The 15,826-nt window shown below is 36.4% G+C and overlaps 2 protein-coding genes and 1 pseudogene across 2 annotated transcripts; all 3 read left to right on the top strand.

Moving 5' to 3' along the window:
• The first annotated feature begins 583 nt into the window (after positions 1-583).
• On the top strand, positions 584-2,676 carry LOC114744729 (putative FBD-associated F-box protein At1g61330). Its single transcript, XM_028932899.1, has 2 exons — positions 584-1,435; positions 2,329-2,676. Exons 1-2 carry the CDS (start codon positions 584-586, stop codon positions 2,674-2,676), a joined length of 1,200 nt encoding a protein of 399 aa, XP_028788732.1.
• A 227-nt stretch (positions 2,677-2,903) lies between these two features.
• On the top strand, positions 2,904-6,057 carry LOC114744730 (F-box protein At1g61340-like; annotated as a pseudogene).
• A 1,481-nt stretch (positions 6,058-7,538) lies between these two features.
• Positions 7,539-8,953, top strand: LOC114744712 (F-box protein SKIP27). The gene is made up of 4 exons (XM_028932883.1): positions 7,539-7,637; positions 7,830-8,094; positions 8,195-8,269; positions 8,359-8,953. The coding sequence occupies exons 2-4, from the start codon at positions 7,912-7,914 to the stop codon at positions 8,551-8,553; spliced, it is 453 nt and encodes a 150-aa protein (XP_028788716.1). The 5' UTR covers positions 7,539-7,637; positions 7,830-7,911; the 3' UTR covers positions 8,554-8,953.
• The last annotated feature ends 6,873 nt before the right edge of the window (positions 8,954-15,826 follow it).

Here is a 15,826-nt window from a genome sequence, read left to right on the forward strand (position 1 = left end):
ACCCTCTTCATAAGTCAAATGTAATACAAATCATTTTTTTTAATTTTAAATTCAGTACAGTGTACACAAAAACATGTTGGTGTGAATGCTATGTACTGAGCAATTTCCTTTGTCCACAGAAATGTCAGATAAGGGAGATTCCCCATTGGTTTTTCCTTTTAACCTTTAATAACCCTCAGAGAGGGTCAATGAATCTGCAAAAAGTAATTAATTCTTTCTAAACAGACAAATAAAGTCAGGTATTATCTTTTGAAAAAGAAAAAAATATCCAACATAGCCCTAATTTTTCTCACTGGGGGAGTATAAATAGTTTCTCTCAGCTCTACTTCCTTTTCACTCTTACTGTACCTTTCATGTGAATTGAGAAAATTCCCAAATGATGAGTCGTCAACCTCAGAAAATCTGCAAAAAGTAATTAATTCTTTCTAAACAGACAAATAAAGTCAGGTATTATCTTTTGAAAAAGAAAAAAATCCAACATAGCCCTAATTTTTCTCACTGGGGGAGTATAAATAGTTTCTCTCAGCTCTACTTCCTTTTCACTCTTACTGTACCTTTCATGTGAATTGAGAAAATTCCCAAAATGAGTCGTCAACCTCAGAAGAAAATAAAAATTGAGATTGATGAAACTGTGCATGATGATCACTTATTTTCCTTCTTACCCATCAAAGAAGCAGTCCAGGTGGGTCCTGTATCAACCAGATTCAAGAATGCTTGGCATTTGAATCGAATGTTGCTGTTTGGCACAGAATTTGCAAGATTTGATCAACAAGAGCTCGTGGATTTGATTGAACGAGTCTTCGATGTCAATAAGGCTCCAGAAATCCAAGCTTTCTGCCTGCACATCGATCCACAGGGAGTAGGAGCATTCATCGAGAAATGGCTTGGGATATGTGCTCTCAAACAAGTCAAAGAACTGGAACTCCAATTTTCCCAGCCTTTTCTTCTCGAGTCTCATTTTCTCGACATCCAAACACTTCGGATCCTGAAGCTCACCAACTGTGAAATCCAACTGCCACAGGTCTTAACTGGCCTGCAATTCCTAAACACTATTGTCTTCTCAAGAATCAACCTCACTGAAAATGAACTCAAAACTTTGTTATCAAACTGTAAGCTTCTCAACACTTTAGAGCTATCGGAATGTTTAGGAATAAGGGTTATGGATATATGTGCGAGGGACAGTAGGTACTTTAAGACCTTAAAAATTGCTTATTGCCCTAGCGTGGAGGATCTTAACATCGATGTCCCAAGCCTTAGGTCCATATTTTATCGTGGGGCTGTCATCAGAATCGAATTTAAAAAGGCTTTACCATTGAAGGAGGCTTTCTTCAAATTTTTTCCTACCAGAGGATACTTGCTGTCTCATAAGGTGGATCGTTTGGTCATCGACCTCTTTTACGCCACTGTCCTCACAACCTCCAGCACTTTTATTGAGGTATATAAACATATATGATCTATATTTTATTGAGTTCTTTTCATATAATAATTGTTTTGCTAGATCGACTGGATCATTTATTACAGATTTTGTTTTGTTTTTAAAAGCCTTTGGCGCCGAGGATGAGAAATGGAGAATATAAAGAAGCGCCTTTTTGCTTAGCGGGGCTGAGAGAACTTCAGATATTCATGGAGGGAGGAATTTTTTGCAATCCATATGATATTGCTGTGTTTCTGAAAAGCTGTCCAACTTTGGAGACCTTGTTCATCGATGTGAGTACTACTATCAATATTGTTCTCAACCCAAAGTAATTCATTTGATCAATTTGATCGCTCAAAATGATTTCACAACTATGCATAATATTCATATATATATATATATATATATCCATATTTTATGCATATAATATTCTTTTGAGTAATGAGATATCGGATTTGGGGTACCGGCTGTCTTATCTCTCCTCAATTTTCCCTTACTTTCCAAATGTTTTTTTTATTGTTTCTTTTTAGCATTCGATTCTACATAAAATGAATGGGATTTTAATACTTTATGGGAAAAAATGATGCTGCTTTCAATTTTTTTTATGATTTTTCAAAGAAAGTGCTCTAAATCGTTTTAGTTTATTTTTAATTTAGATATAAATCCCTTGAAAAATTGAAAAGAGTACCATTTTTCACCTATAAGATACCAAAATTTCACCCATTTTATGTAAAATTTAATGATAAAAAGAAACAAGAAAAAACATTTGGCAAGTAGGGAAAATTTGAGAGACAATAGTAGAGGGGTAACAAAGATGAGGCAGTAGCTGACAACCCAAATCCTGAGATATCTCTATTCTGATTGAGTCCTTGAGTGTTTTGATGTGTTAATCCATGTTGGACTGTGGTTTGTAGCTGAATAATTACAATTTTGAATGTGGATTGTACTGGAAACTGCATGAGAAACCTATGCTGGACAACTTCGCATATGAGTTCAGTCGGCTGAAGTTCGTGAAGCTCATAGGTTTCAAGTTTGCAGAGTATGAAATAGAGTTGGTGAAAGTTCTTCTTCAGAAGTCTGTGAAGCTGGAATCTATGGTCTTCGTTCTACCCAGAAACAACCGTACGACGTTGGTTCAAGCGGCTGATGCAACATACTACAACCACCTCTTTCGCTCCTGGACTGTGTCTCCAACAGCCAAAATGTTCTTGTACGAACATCGTAATGATCAAAGCAAGTGTCCAACCCACCCAAAGTTTTAGACTGATCGATCAAGAAGAAATGAATTAAACAGCTGGTGGGCTGCTTTTCGTGGGGATTTCATTCCATCTTCACAGGTCTCATCAATAAGGAATGATATATAAGGGTTTTAATATGCAGTTTAATTAATGAAAGGTTTAGAGTGTGTGTGCTTTTTCTGGTTATTTAGTGTTGTTGTTATGATCATTAGGAAAACATATAATAGGACAGTGATATGTGCTGTACTGCTATGTCGAGTGTTGACTGTACTGTGCTGTCCTATATATTTATATATGTCTGTTTCTGTTATGAACATTACTTTCTCTTCTCGCTGATCTATATACAAATATATATATATATATATATATATCTATATGTAGATATGTATGCATGGTTTAACTAATTTCACACGCAACAAAAATTTTATAAGAAAATTACGTTAATTTTCACTGTTATCTCCATCAAATTCTATAAGATGCATTGGTTCTCTTACATTTAATTACAAGCAAGGATAAATCATGTAAAAAAAGAATTTGATCCCCCCTAAATATTAGGATCAAATAAGACTTTCAGACGGTAATAAAATTTAGAGAAAAATTTAGATTTTGGGACGGAGCAGTGCATACTGGCTCACAAAATTGATCAGATTTGAAAATCTAAAGAACTCAATAGTAAATAAAAAATTAAGAAGTATTTCAAACATAAAATATAGATATTTACCAGAAAAAAGCCTGAAACAGCTACTTGCTACATAAGTCCATCTTGTCTTTTGTCACACAAAAAAAAAAGTCAGTCTAGTCTTTTACTCGATTATATTAATTAATTCCAAATATTTTAAACTGTACTCAACCAAAAAAAAAAAAAAGCCGACGATATAAATGTTAAAGTTTGCTATATATTGAATACTGCTTGTTAAGTCTATCTTGTCTTTCTCTCTCTCTCTCTTTCTTCCCCTTCCCCCCTCTCTCTCTATATATATATCACAGACAAACAACGAGAGAGATATATATACACAAGTTTTGGCCAGAACAATCCAGTTATCTTTATCTAGACTGTTTCAAGGGATTTATGTTTAAATAATGAATGATTTTATCATATCAAACACTTCCTTAATTTAATCACGCAAAAAAAAAAAAGGAAAAAAAAATTAAGTGAAGGATTTAACGTAACTATTCTACCATACGTACCACCACCAGCATATATATTCCCACTGAAAAAAATGATTAGGACATGTTCGAATTTTTTATATACTCTCAAAATATTGAATGGATTACGATTCAATTTTGGTATTTTCAGTTAAAAAAATGAATTTGATATTATTCAAAATGAGAACTCTTGTGAAGTAAGAAAAATCATATCAGCTCACTAACATGTGTTAGTCCAACCAGAGAGTGTGATGTTAGCAAGTAACTTGTGTTCTTAATATAAACCCCAAGTAGCTTATGTGTTAGTCCAACCAGAGAGTGTGATGTCAGTAAGTACCTTGTGTCCTTGATATAAACCCTAAGTAGCTTTTATATTAAGAATTAGGAGTAATATCTTGTTTAAGGGCTTGATTCACATCAATCCTCAGTGGTCAAAATTTAATGTGAATTTTGATATGGATTTTTTTGCATTAAAAAATTTTTAAAAAAATGGGTCTCGTTGTTGTTAGAAAATCCTTTTTTGTTTGTATTTTATATATATATATATATATATATATATATTCGCCGCTTAATTATATTGGTGTGCTGTTGTTTGGTTGATTTTAAAATTTTGATGTAATTGACCGTATATATGCAAAATACAGAAAGGAGATGGACCTTCATTGAATCTGCCATGTAATAATTATGTTTTATTTGTGGTCATGAATAAATGATAAATCTTTCAAAGAACTCTAAGCAAATATTTATTACTATTATCTATATTTTATTTAAATATAGATAATAGAATTATATTTTCAAAATACATTTTGAAGCCTTTAAAGTTTTGGAGCCAAAAAAAATTTGAGAGGTCGCAGCCGCATAAGTTCAAAATGAAAATTCCATAAAATATCAAATATAATATTTTTTAAGGGATCCAATATGTAATTATTCTATTTCTGTAAAGCTTATTTTCATTTAAAATTTCATTCTTCATTCGAAATTGCTATTCAGTGTGAAAATTACCGCGCAAAGCAAATTGCGCCTTTAAATCAACTTGCGTAGCATACAAGGCGATTCGGTTTTCCCCTCTCGCGGCAAGCAGAAATTGAATCTCTCTCGCTCTTGAATCTACGAGACTAGGACCTCTATTCCAAAACAAGTTCGGATTCCGTCTCATTGATTGCGATTTTCTTCCCATTCTCTATCAATTTCTCACCATAATTTTCTGGTATCGCAGCTTGGAACGACTCGAATTTGCAGAAATTTGAGCGCTCTGCTGTTGATTCTTCAGAGTGAATTGGTCTTTGCTTATACAGCACAATGATTTGAGGATTGCATTCGATCACTTAGCAGGAAGAGGATTGCGATTTCAGACAATGGAGAAGCTTCTCCACTAGATTCGAGTTCTGTGACTCCATTGCAGAGAATACCTAGCGATACTCTCTCTGTATGATGAATCGTGGAAGGTCTCGTCTCGAGGATCTGCCTCGGCACATTCTGGTAAGTACTATGAACAATTCAAGTCCAGGTTTGATTGTGTTTTTTTATTGCTACGGATAGCTTGAAATTTCCTTTTTGTTTTGCTTTCTAAATCGCAGGTAAAGATCTTGTGTGGGGTAGATCATGAAGATTTGGAGCAGCTGTATCGCGTATCCAAAGCAATAAAAGAAGCAGTGAGTAGTATCATTGTATCAAAACAACGCTGTTCTGTTCATGTTAGTTGTCGGCACATTCTGGTAAGTACTATGAACAATTCAAGTCCAGGTTTGATTGTGTTTTTTTTTTGCTACGGATAGCTTGAAATTTCCTTTTTGTTTTGCTTTCTAAATCGCAGGTAAAGATCTTATGTGGGGTAGATCATGAAGATTTGGAGCAGCTGTATCGCGTATCCAAAGCAATAAAAGAAGCAGTGAGTAGTATCATTGTATCAACAACGCTGTTCTGTCCATGTTAGTTGTGATTTAATTAGTCTTTAATTAATTAATGAGTCTAATTGGTAAGTTTTGGTTATTGTAATTTCAGGCTATTGCGAATCAATCTCATTTTGAGTTTGTCACGCCAAAGAAGAATGCTAGTGCTTTTTCAATTCCGATTGAGATGGAAGATGAATATAATTTCTTAGCTCCATTGAGGAAATTTGAGCCGAGGCTAAGTGGGAGGAATCTAGCTAACATTACCGTTGCCTTATTTGCTTCCCCGGACGAACATAAGTGGCCAAGAAAGAAAGCGTTTGATGGATCAGAAAGCTTGAATTGTTTATGTGTAGATAAAAATAGATAGATTGAATCTATTGTTTCTAGATTAAATAGGAATATATACGGGAGGATCTGAGATTTACTTGAGCAGATTTAGCCAGCCATATCTTCAAATCCTTCGTTTGAAGATTACGCATGCATTGCCTGCTTGATAATCTTGTTTGGAGGGTAATCTTTACGAGACCCTTCTAGTCTGATAAATTCAAGAGTACATATTTTTTAAGGACTTGTTCGAACTTACATTCAAAAACATTTCACGTAAATCAAAATAATATTTTTATATATATTTATTTTGTATTTAGTAAACCATAATTAAAAAGTTGTTTATATATAAGTCATCACAAGCCTTGATTCTGCTTGCTCTCTGTACCTAATAGATTATTTAAGTTTCATATTGAAATAATCCATCTCAATATAATTTTCGGCCATAGATGATAATTTTATGGAGTTTGCTTGATTGAGCAAAAGCTGTTATTTCCATGATCCAAAAAACAGCTGTTAATTGGTCAAGACAAACTTGGCATATCGGTCCGATTCATGAAATCTAATTAAATTTAACAAATTAATTTTGAGCATAGCATAATCCAATCCAACCTGCATAATCTAAATTCTCAATTACGAAGGAGAATTAAAATATAAAAAAATAAACTATTTAAATTCACCTACCATAACAGAGGGATCTCACATCTTAAAGCTCTCCCACTTTGACCATGAACTCACCTTTCCCAACATGAAAAATATACGCCCTTCGTGCGACTCCATCACGGTAATATTAAATATTCTTCTGCACTCTTTGACGCAGGTTGACCCATTTCACTTGGCCCCGCCAAAGGTTGACCCGCTTTGCTTAAAATGAAAGGGAAAAAAAAAAAAGGTAAATAAAAAGGCAAAATAAGCCTCGGATTCGAAATAAGGCACCGTGTAAAACCTGTATAAGCCAATGCCAAACTAGCAACAGCCGCCAGCCGTCTATATAGAATTCTCCGTCAAACCATAGTTGGGTCCGCCTGCCCACTAAAGCCACCACCGGCCCCTCCTAATCTTTGTTCACCCACTTTATTCATTCCCAGTCGTCTTTACACGTGTCGAAACCACAATGCATCTCCATTCTGTCACCCGCGCTTTCACCGTCACCATATCTTTACTCCATAGCACGTCCATGTACACGGAACTTGTTCGAGAAGCTACCGACAAAGCCGACTCAGACCGACCAAACCACCACGTCAGCCCCACTTCCACAATACGCCCTCTCAGTCCTCGCCACGTGTCCCATTACAACGGCTAGTTTTTTTCTCCCTCCTTACTCCATTTTTTTTAACCGCCAAAGCTATAAGGATAAACATAAACCCTGTACAGTAAAACACACCCTGGGCCAAGATTTTTTCTTGGAAAGTTCCCGTAATTTCCTCACGCGTTTTTATAAAAAAGAAGAAAATAAATAGAAAACAGTCATTTGTTGGCTGGGATTGAAATATAAAGGGCCCTTCTTCTTCTTTTTGACGCAACTTGCGCAGTTGAAGAAGGCGATTCTAGTTTCCCCTCTTGTGGCAACAGGAAGAAGTCGAAGCTCTCTCTATTCAATCCAGCACCTCTCATCTGAAACAGGTTCGAATCCTGTCTTATTTATTGCGAGATTTCCTTACCATTTTCTCTCCGGAAGAGTCAAGTCGTTTTAGGAAATCAATTAATTGTTTCCCCAAATTGGATTTCACAGTCTCCTTTTTGAGTTTGAATTTATGCTCTAGGTTTGTGGTTAAGTCTCTGATAATTAATATTATTGTCAATTCGGTAATGCAGATTGGAACGGCTTGGTTTTTACTCGGTGAAATTTTAGTGTTCTGCTTCTGGCTCTGTTTGAGTGAAATCGGCATTTGGGAATATGGCTCTAGGGTTTGGCGGTTATACTCGATCACTTAGCAGGAAGAGGATTGTGGTTTCAACCAATGTGGATACTTCGCCCCTCGACTCGAGTTCAGTGACTCCGTTGAAGAGAATGCGTAGCGGGACATTCACTCTGAACTCTGAAAAGTCTCGTCTCGAAGCCCTGCCTCAGGACATTCTGGTAAGTATCATTATTAACAGTTCAAGCTCGGGGTTTGATTGCATTTCTAATTTATGTAACGGGTTGCCTAAATTTTCTCTGTTTTCTTGACAAATCGCAGATAAGGGTTTTGTGCGGGGTTGATCATGAAGATTTGAAGCAGCTTTATCATGTTTCGAAAACAATAAAAGAAGCAGTGAGTATCAATAACTTTGTTCTTGCTCATTGTGATTCATTTAGTTTTTGGTGGTTCTGATTGGTAACTTCTACTTCTTGCTATTTCAGGCTCTAATTGCGAAGCAATGGCATTTTGAATACAGTACTCCGAAGAAGAAAACTTTCGCTCTTCGAACTTCAATTGAGTTGGATGATGAAAATGAGATCCCAGAGATTGAAGCTCCAAATGCTCCATTGAGGAAATATAAGTCAAGGCTAAGTGGGAAGAAGCTGTCCGACATCTCAGTTGCCTTATTTGCTTAGAGCAATGATGGATCAGGGAGTTAAGATTCTGTGTATGTAAATAGATAGGTCGAATCTGTTGTTTGTAGATTAAATAGGCATACACTGGAGAGGATAAGATCTCCTGGATCAGATCTTCTTAGCTGATTTTACACTTAAAAAGAAATCTTTTGCAAGCCGGTCATATCTTCAAATCTTTCATTTGAAGGTTGCGTTGCTCTGGCCTGTGTATAATGTTTCAGACTTTCAGTGTATAGGCAGAGAGAGAGAGATTGTGGGGATTTTGTTTGGAGGGCAGTCTAATAGGCGGGGCCCTTCTTGTCTGATAAATTTGGGAGTGTACAGTTGATTCTGCATGCTCTTTGTACTTAATAAATGATTCTAGTTTCCAACTTTTATGATATTGAGCTTGTTCCTGGAATTTTTTTCCTAAAGGATTTCTTTCCTTGATTTTTTCTGAATATATCATTGCAGCTACAGCTTATGCTTCGATAGAGTTTATTTCAAAGAAATAGTGATTATTATGTGAACAGTTCCCAACAAGTGTTATGAGGAAAAATTGATTATAAGCTGTAATTTTTGTTTTCTTAGTTGAGAAGCCAGCTGCTGTTATGGGCGTGAGACAACTATGACCTATCTGTCAAATAACTTTCCAAGCGATTTATTCTTTTTAATTTTTTAAATAAAATGATAGTTCTGGAAGGCAACTTTAAGAATTATATGTGTAGTTTGGACTTGGAATCTGGTCCGACAGAGTAAGCTATCACTCATGGCTTTGTCATCATGCATCTTGTCAATGATAGTCTAAAGCTCACCCAAAAAATGATTGCTGACATTGTTCTAGAGAATGCTCGGGATTGTCCGATGTAAGTCTTCACGAATGTGAGATTTTGAGTAAGCTTCATGAGCATTGAGCAAAAAAGGTTTGAATAATTAAAGGATTGAAAAAAGGCCGTGATTTTGATACTTTATCGGTTAAGGACACAGCTGGTGTTTTCTGGAGACAGCTAGGATCTATCTATCTCATGCAAATTCTCTGCGGAAAAATCGGGGCAAACGTAAATTTTGATCATCAATTATTGGCAGAAATGCTCCTCACCCGGATATATCATTTGAGAGTTTTGAATTCTTTCCGTTCATATGATAAATTTGAGTTGACTTTTAATATTTATGCTGATGGTTCAATTTATCCTTTTTTTCAAATACAAGGCCATGAAAAACTGTGCGAGAGATAATGAAATGTATTTGCTTTAAGAAGATTCCTACACCATGAAGGTGGATTTATGCAAGATTTTAGCATTCGTGTAAAAAGTTCCCCCCGGGGGGGGGTGTTTGCTTATAGAGAATTCATCGTGGAAGTAAGATAGCTAAATTTATCTTTTTTGAAGATCAGATTTGCTGAAACCATTATTTACTTAACTCTTTAGAGTGTTCTGGCGACAAAACAAGAAATACAAACAGGTTCGCTGAATCAGAGAATCCTAGGCACAGCGACCTTTTTATGCCCTAGCTTTGTGACATGGAAAAAAAAATCTAATTATTTTTTTGTAATTGTTTGTTCGGTCACAGGGATGGCAATTTTTGTCCTGATTGCTTGGCTAATAATTAATAATATATAACTGTGCAGATAGGGATCTTAACTTTTATGAGAGACGGGATGCTTCACGTTCCTCCTGAAAAATCAGTGCAAGATGCAGTTAATGGATTTCACCTTCAGTTTCTTCTTCTGAGTATTTAGGCCTTGACCTCCGCATGTTACTTTCGTAAAAGGAAGCGATGACAAAAATCATCTGTTTTAATATAACAAACTAATGCTTGAATTTTTATTAAGAGAGATGTCCACATTTAGTAATCTGTAATACTTCGAATAAGATTATTTCTAGTAAAAAGATACTCGTACCTAGAAAAAAAATGATGGGAGATATTAGTAATGTCTATAATTTTAACTTAATTAGAATTCAGTTTTTGAGTTTTAAAGTCATTGGACTCGTTTTCTTAAATTTTAGTCATTTAATTATTTGTTTTCTACATTTTTAAAAAGGAAAAAAATTTTGTTCAAGTACCTTATATTTATTATGTTAAGTTTTCCAAAATACACATGATCATGTATTCTTTTTTGTTTCATTTGAATTTTTAATTAAATACTAATATCATAAAAATAGGACACATGCTCATGTATGATTGGAAAATGTGACATAATGAATATAAGAAACTTGATATAAGTATTGCTTTTTTTAAAAAAATATCTAACTTGTCAAGCGTTGAATTTTAACTGAGTCATATGAATAGTCACCGAGATTATATATTTATATGGTCAAAAGTTAGAACATAAAAGAATGAACTATATCAAGTTAAGTTTTAGAAAGTGAACTGCAATGTAACGGAGTATAAATCATGTGAATCAAATCAATAATTCTGTCATGAAAATTAAAAAAGGGTTTTTCTTGTGTGAAGAGGGAGTCTAAATGGAGAGAGAAATAAAGACATGTTATGGACCACCAAAATTTTCATCCTCTCTTTCTCCCTACGTGGATATTCTGACTCATGGGGAGAAAATCCAATGTGTTTGATTTCTTTGCGGTGAAGAGAAAGTGCCCTTGCGTAGGGGACGGGGGAGAGAGAATCTAACGATATGTAGGCCCATTCAAGTGAGATACGTGGGTCCATTAAAGCGCGTTTCGCTTAAGGAATTTAGGCTGCGTTTGGATGACCAAGCAAACCATGGTTTGGAAGCTGAAACCATGGTTTGCTCCTGAAGTCATCCAAACAGCCCTGCTCCAGCTGCAAACCGTGGTCCTGGCTGAAACCATGGTTTCCACCGGTGAAACCATGGTTTCAGCATAAGCCAAAATTTTTCGCTTCCTGGCTCTAATAATTGAAGGCAACCTCTGATCCCAAAATACCCTGACCGACACTTCGCCCGCTCCTTCATCCGCTTCGTCCGCTCCTTCATCCTCAGGCTCTTCTCGCTTTCTCGTCGCGCCATCCGCTTCGCTCGCGCCTTCATCCTCAGGCTCTTCTCGCTTCGTCGCGCCATCCGCTTCGCTCGCGCCTTCATCCTCAGAGGAAGCTCGCTCTGCTCGCGCCTTCATCCTCAGAGGAAGCTCGCTCTGCTCGCACCTTCATCAGAGGAAGCTCGCCTCTTTCTCTACTCGCCGGTTCGCTCTTCTCGTGGAGCTGCTCCGAATTCCACCGTCGATCTTCACTTCACCGTCGATCTTCACTTCGCCGTCGCTGCTCGCCGTCGATCTTCACTCAGCTCGTCTCTGAGCTTCATCAGCTGAGCTCTTCCCCCTTCTTTCGCCGGCCCTGCTCCGATCTCTTACCTCGGTAGTTCGCCCAGTCAGGCCTTCGATCTTCACTCATCTTCTGAGTGCTGCACCTCCGCATCGAAGTCGATAGGGGCAAAGCTCAGTGGAAGGCCCGATCGTGGCAACTCGTCCTCGGGTTGGTGAGGTCGCCGTTGGTCAGGTAAGCTATCTCCGGTGAAAAAAAAAAATTTATCGCTGGCTTCAGTATTTTCCCTGTTAAACCGAACGATTGGCTTCAGTATTTTCCTCCCACTTTTGCTTTTGAAATTGTTGATGACTGGCATGTTGATCGAAGGAATGAGATATTATTGCTTGATTGCTGATTGCTTGATTTTGAACGATTGGCTTCAGTATTTTCCTCCCACTTTTGCTTTTGAAATTGTTGATGACTGGCATGTTGATCGAAGGAATGAGATATTATTGCTTGATTGCTGGTTTATTGCTTGATTTTGAACGATTGGCTTCAGTATTTTCCTCTTTGGTAAACCGAAAATTTGATTGCTGGTTATTGCTTGATTTTTGTATGAAACGAATGTGGTTCTGGAGGCAGGGAATATATTTGGTGATATTGTTTTGGAGACGATAAAGCCTGCGAATTGAATTCCACTGGGTATATAAAATGCAAATTCGTTTTGCTCTGGTTGCTTGGCGTGGGATCCCTTTTTCCTGTCCAAATTCGCCCAGAAGAAGCCTGTGAAGTCGAACAATATATTGGGACATTGCTTTTATTTTTGGAATGTGAGGCAGGAATGTGTTGTCATGAATTATTGTATTAATGACTTTGATAAATTTATGGCTAATTTTTGAGAGCCAGGACAAATAGAATCACAACTCAAATCCGTGTATATATTGAAAGAAGTGATTTGTATTTTGGTTAGAGGTTTATATTGCTGGTGTTTTATATTTTCAGTTGACAAATCAATAATTACATTCATCATGAATATTTGTATTAATTACACACATGAACGAATTTTTTCGAAAATTATTTGTAATACACAGTTGTTGTAAAAGTTGAGTACAATATGATTTATGGTGCATGATGGTTCAAATATGATTTATCTTATTATTTTGTCTTTCAATCATCTTTGTACAATAGTTAAGAAAAGGAAAAAATATATATATAATTATTTAGTTAGTTTTGACGTTTTAAAAGTTAGTATTTTTAAACAAAAATAGATAATGAAGTTCCGAATAGAAAGGGTGTATTTTTTCTGGCCATTTAAAATTACAATTTTCTTGTGTTATTTCAATTGATTTTGAGTTGATCAACCTGTGATGACTGAAGAGCTATAATTGTGCTATAGCATAATGCGTAAGAATACGGTGAAAGCTTCCTGGGACCTACGAACCACAAAAGTGTTTATTGACCTCTGCATTGAACTTGTGCAACAAGGGGAAAGAAAAGGTACTAGCTTAACAAAGAAAGCTTGGGATATTCTTAGTGATAACTTTACTGCCAAAACTGGAAGAGTGTATGAAAAATCTCAATTTAAGAATAAATATGATTCCCTACGAAAGGAGTGGCAGACATGGGATAGGCTGCTTCGTGAGACAGGATTGGGATGGGATACTGAAAGGAATACTGTCAGTGCAACTGATGATTGGTGGGAGAGAAAAATAAGGGTAATTATTGAACCTTTTGATTTTACATTTTCTCTACTTGTTAAAATTTTGTGTATATTTACTGTTTTTGGAATATTTTATGATATTATTGGTGTCTAATGTGCAGGAAGTTCCAAACTACGAAAAATTCAGAGAAAGAGGACTTCAATTTAGGGATGAATTGACTCAACTATTTGGAAGTGTGGCTGCAACTGGACCACAAGCATGGGCACCTTCTTCCATGACACTTCCAAGTGAAGGAACACCGAATGAAGATTTGGAAGAAGGGTCCGGAGATAGTGATGAAATTTTAGGTGCACCAACTGGTATAAGTGGGGAATTTAACACAGTGAACTTCAATGATAATAGTGGAGGTAGTGGAGGCAACACTGAATTGAGGCAGGATACCAGTGGTGGGGGTACAAGCAGAGGTAGGAGTCGACCTAGTAGCTCACTGGGGGTCAGAAGGAAGAGTGAAGTCAAGAAGAAACGCACATCTCCCTCTATGAAAATAGCGGATGCAATTAGCAAGATTGCTGAAACAAATATTTCTGAGGCCGAGCGTGGAAATGAGGTCATTTCACGAGCAGAAGCTAGAAGGTTGGAAGAAGAAGCGCGTGCTTATGAGGTTTCAATTAGGGGAGTCCTGTCTCACCTGAAAACAGTTCCTGAAGTTGTCAGTGATCCTGATTTCTTTAGACGGTGCACACAACTCCTTATGGAACGGCAGGATGCACGAGAAATGTATGCAGCTCTGAAGGATCAGAAGGAACAGCTTCTACTCATTTTAGAGCATTTTACTAGGGATTTATGACTTGTTTATTATATTAGACAGTTCCATATGTGTATGTTTTATGTGACCAGTGGATTGTTATATGAATCAGACAACTCTGTAACTTTTATAAATGTTTCGTAATTTCTACGTAGGAATTCTAAACTTTATGTGTATGTGCACAGGATAAAACGAATATGGATGATGAAATTAAACATGTGGAAGAGCATGCTAAGGGACGGAAAAAAAGAGTTAACAAAGTTGCAGCATTGGTTGGTGCATACGCTACTTTGAACTTGTGTAAGGAGCCTCGGCATACAAGTGCTTATACAGGCTGCATATGGGTAAGGGATGTTTTAGATGGCAACTCCAGTCGTTGTTATAACATGTTTAGGATGGAACGGGATGTGTTCTTAAGTCTGGTGGAACAATTGCAACAACATGGTCTAAAAGAAACTAAAAATATAGGGATACATGAATCAGTTGCAATGTTTTTACATACCGTTGGGCATGCACTTAGTAGCAGAATGCAGCAAGAAAGATTTCAACATTCAGGGGAGACAATTAGCAGACATTTTCATAATGTCCTAATGGCATGCTGTAGACTTGCCATGTCTAATATCAAACCAAAAGATCCAACATTCCGGCATGTTCATACAAAAATTCGGTTTGGTAAATACTGGCCTTTTTTTAAACATGCTATTGGAGCAATTGATGGCACACATGTTTCCTGCGTTGTCAGTGCAACAGATCAAACTAAATTTATCTCTAGGAAAGGAACAGTGTCACAAAATGTCATGGCGGTTTGTGATTGGGACATGTGTTTTACTTTTGTCTTGGCCGGATGGGAAGGTAGCGCACATGATGCTCGGATATTTGATCATGCCCTCACAACTCCTTCAATGAACTTTCCCCATCCACCTGAAGGTATTTTTTTATTTCCTATATTTTTTTTATATTTAGCTTAACAATAGAAACATAATTTACAATAATTTCATTTTTTATATAGGAAAATATTATTTGGTGGATGCTGGATACCCAACACCGAATGGATATCTCGGCCCATACAGACGGGAGCGTTACCATTTGCCTGATTTTCGAAGGACATCTGGGTTTGAAAATGACAATGAAATCTTTAATTATTTCCATTCAAGTTTAAGGAGTACAATTGAAAGAACTTTCGGAGTTTGGAAAAAAAATTCGCAATCTTACAAAACATGCCATCTTATGATTTTGAAACACAAGTTAAAATCGTTTGTGCAACGATGGCTATACATAATTTTATTAGAACGACATCTATTACTGATCCTGGATTCGTTCAGTTGGAAGAAGAAGGTACTTATGCAGAAGATGATGATGATGGGGTTAGATTTTCACGTATACATTCATCAATTCAATCTTCATCTTACATGGCTCAGGTTCGTGACAGCATAAGAGACGAACTTGTTAATTCAATACGAGGATAGTAGTCATGTCTTATTTATTTCCTTTTATCATAGATTGTAATATGTAGTTAAAAACAAAACCTATTACAAATGCTTTGTATCGATGCATCATCTTAATGATTATGACACTTCTTTATTTATATTTCTCTTATTAATATTATGCC

This window comes from Neltuma alba, unplaced genomic scaffold (assembly GCF_004799145.2).
Source record: "Neltuma alba isolate B1F8T4 unplaced genomic scaffold, ASM479914v2 tig00004432_pilon, whole genome shotgun sequence".
Lineage (NCBI taxonomy): Eukaryota > Viridiplantae > Streptophyta > Magnoliopsida > Fabales > Fabaceae > Neltuma > Neltuma alba.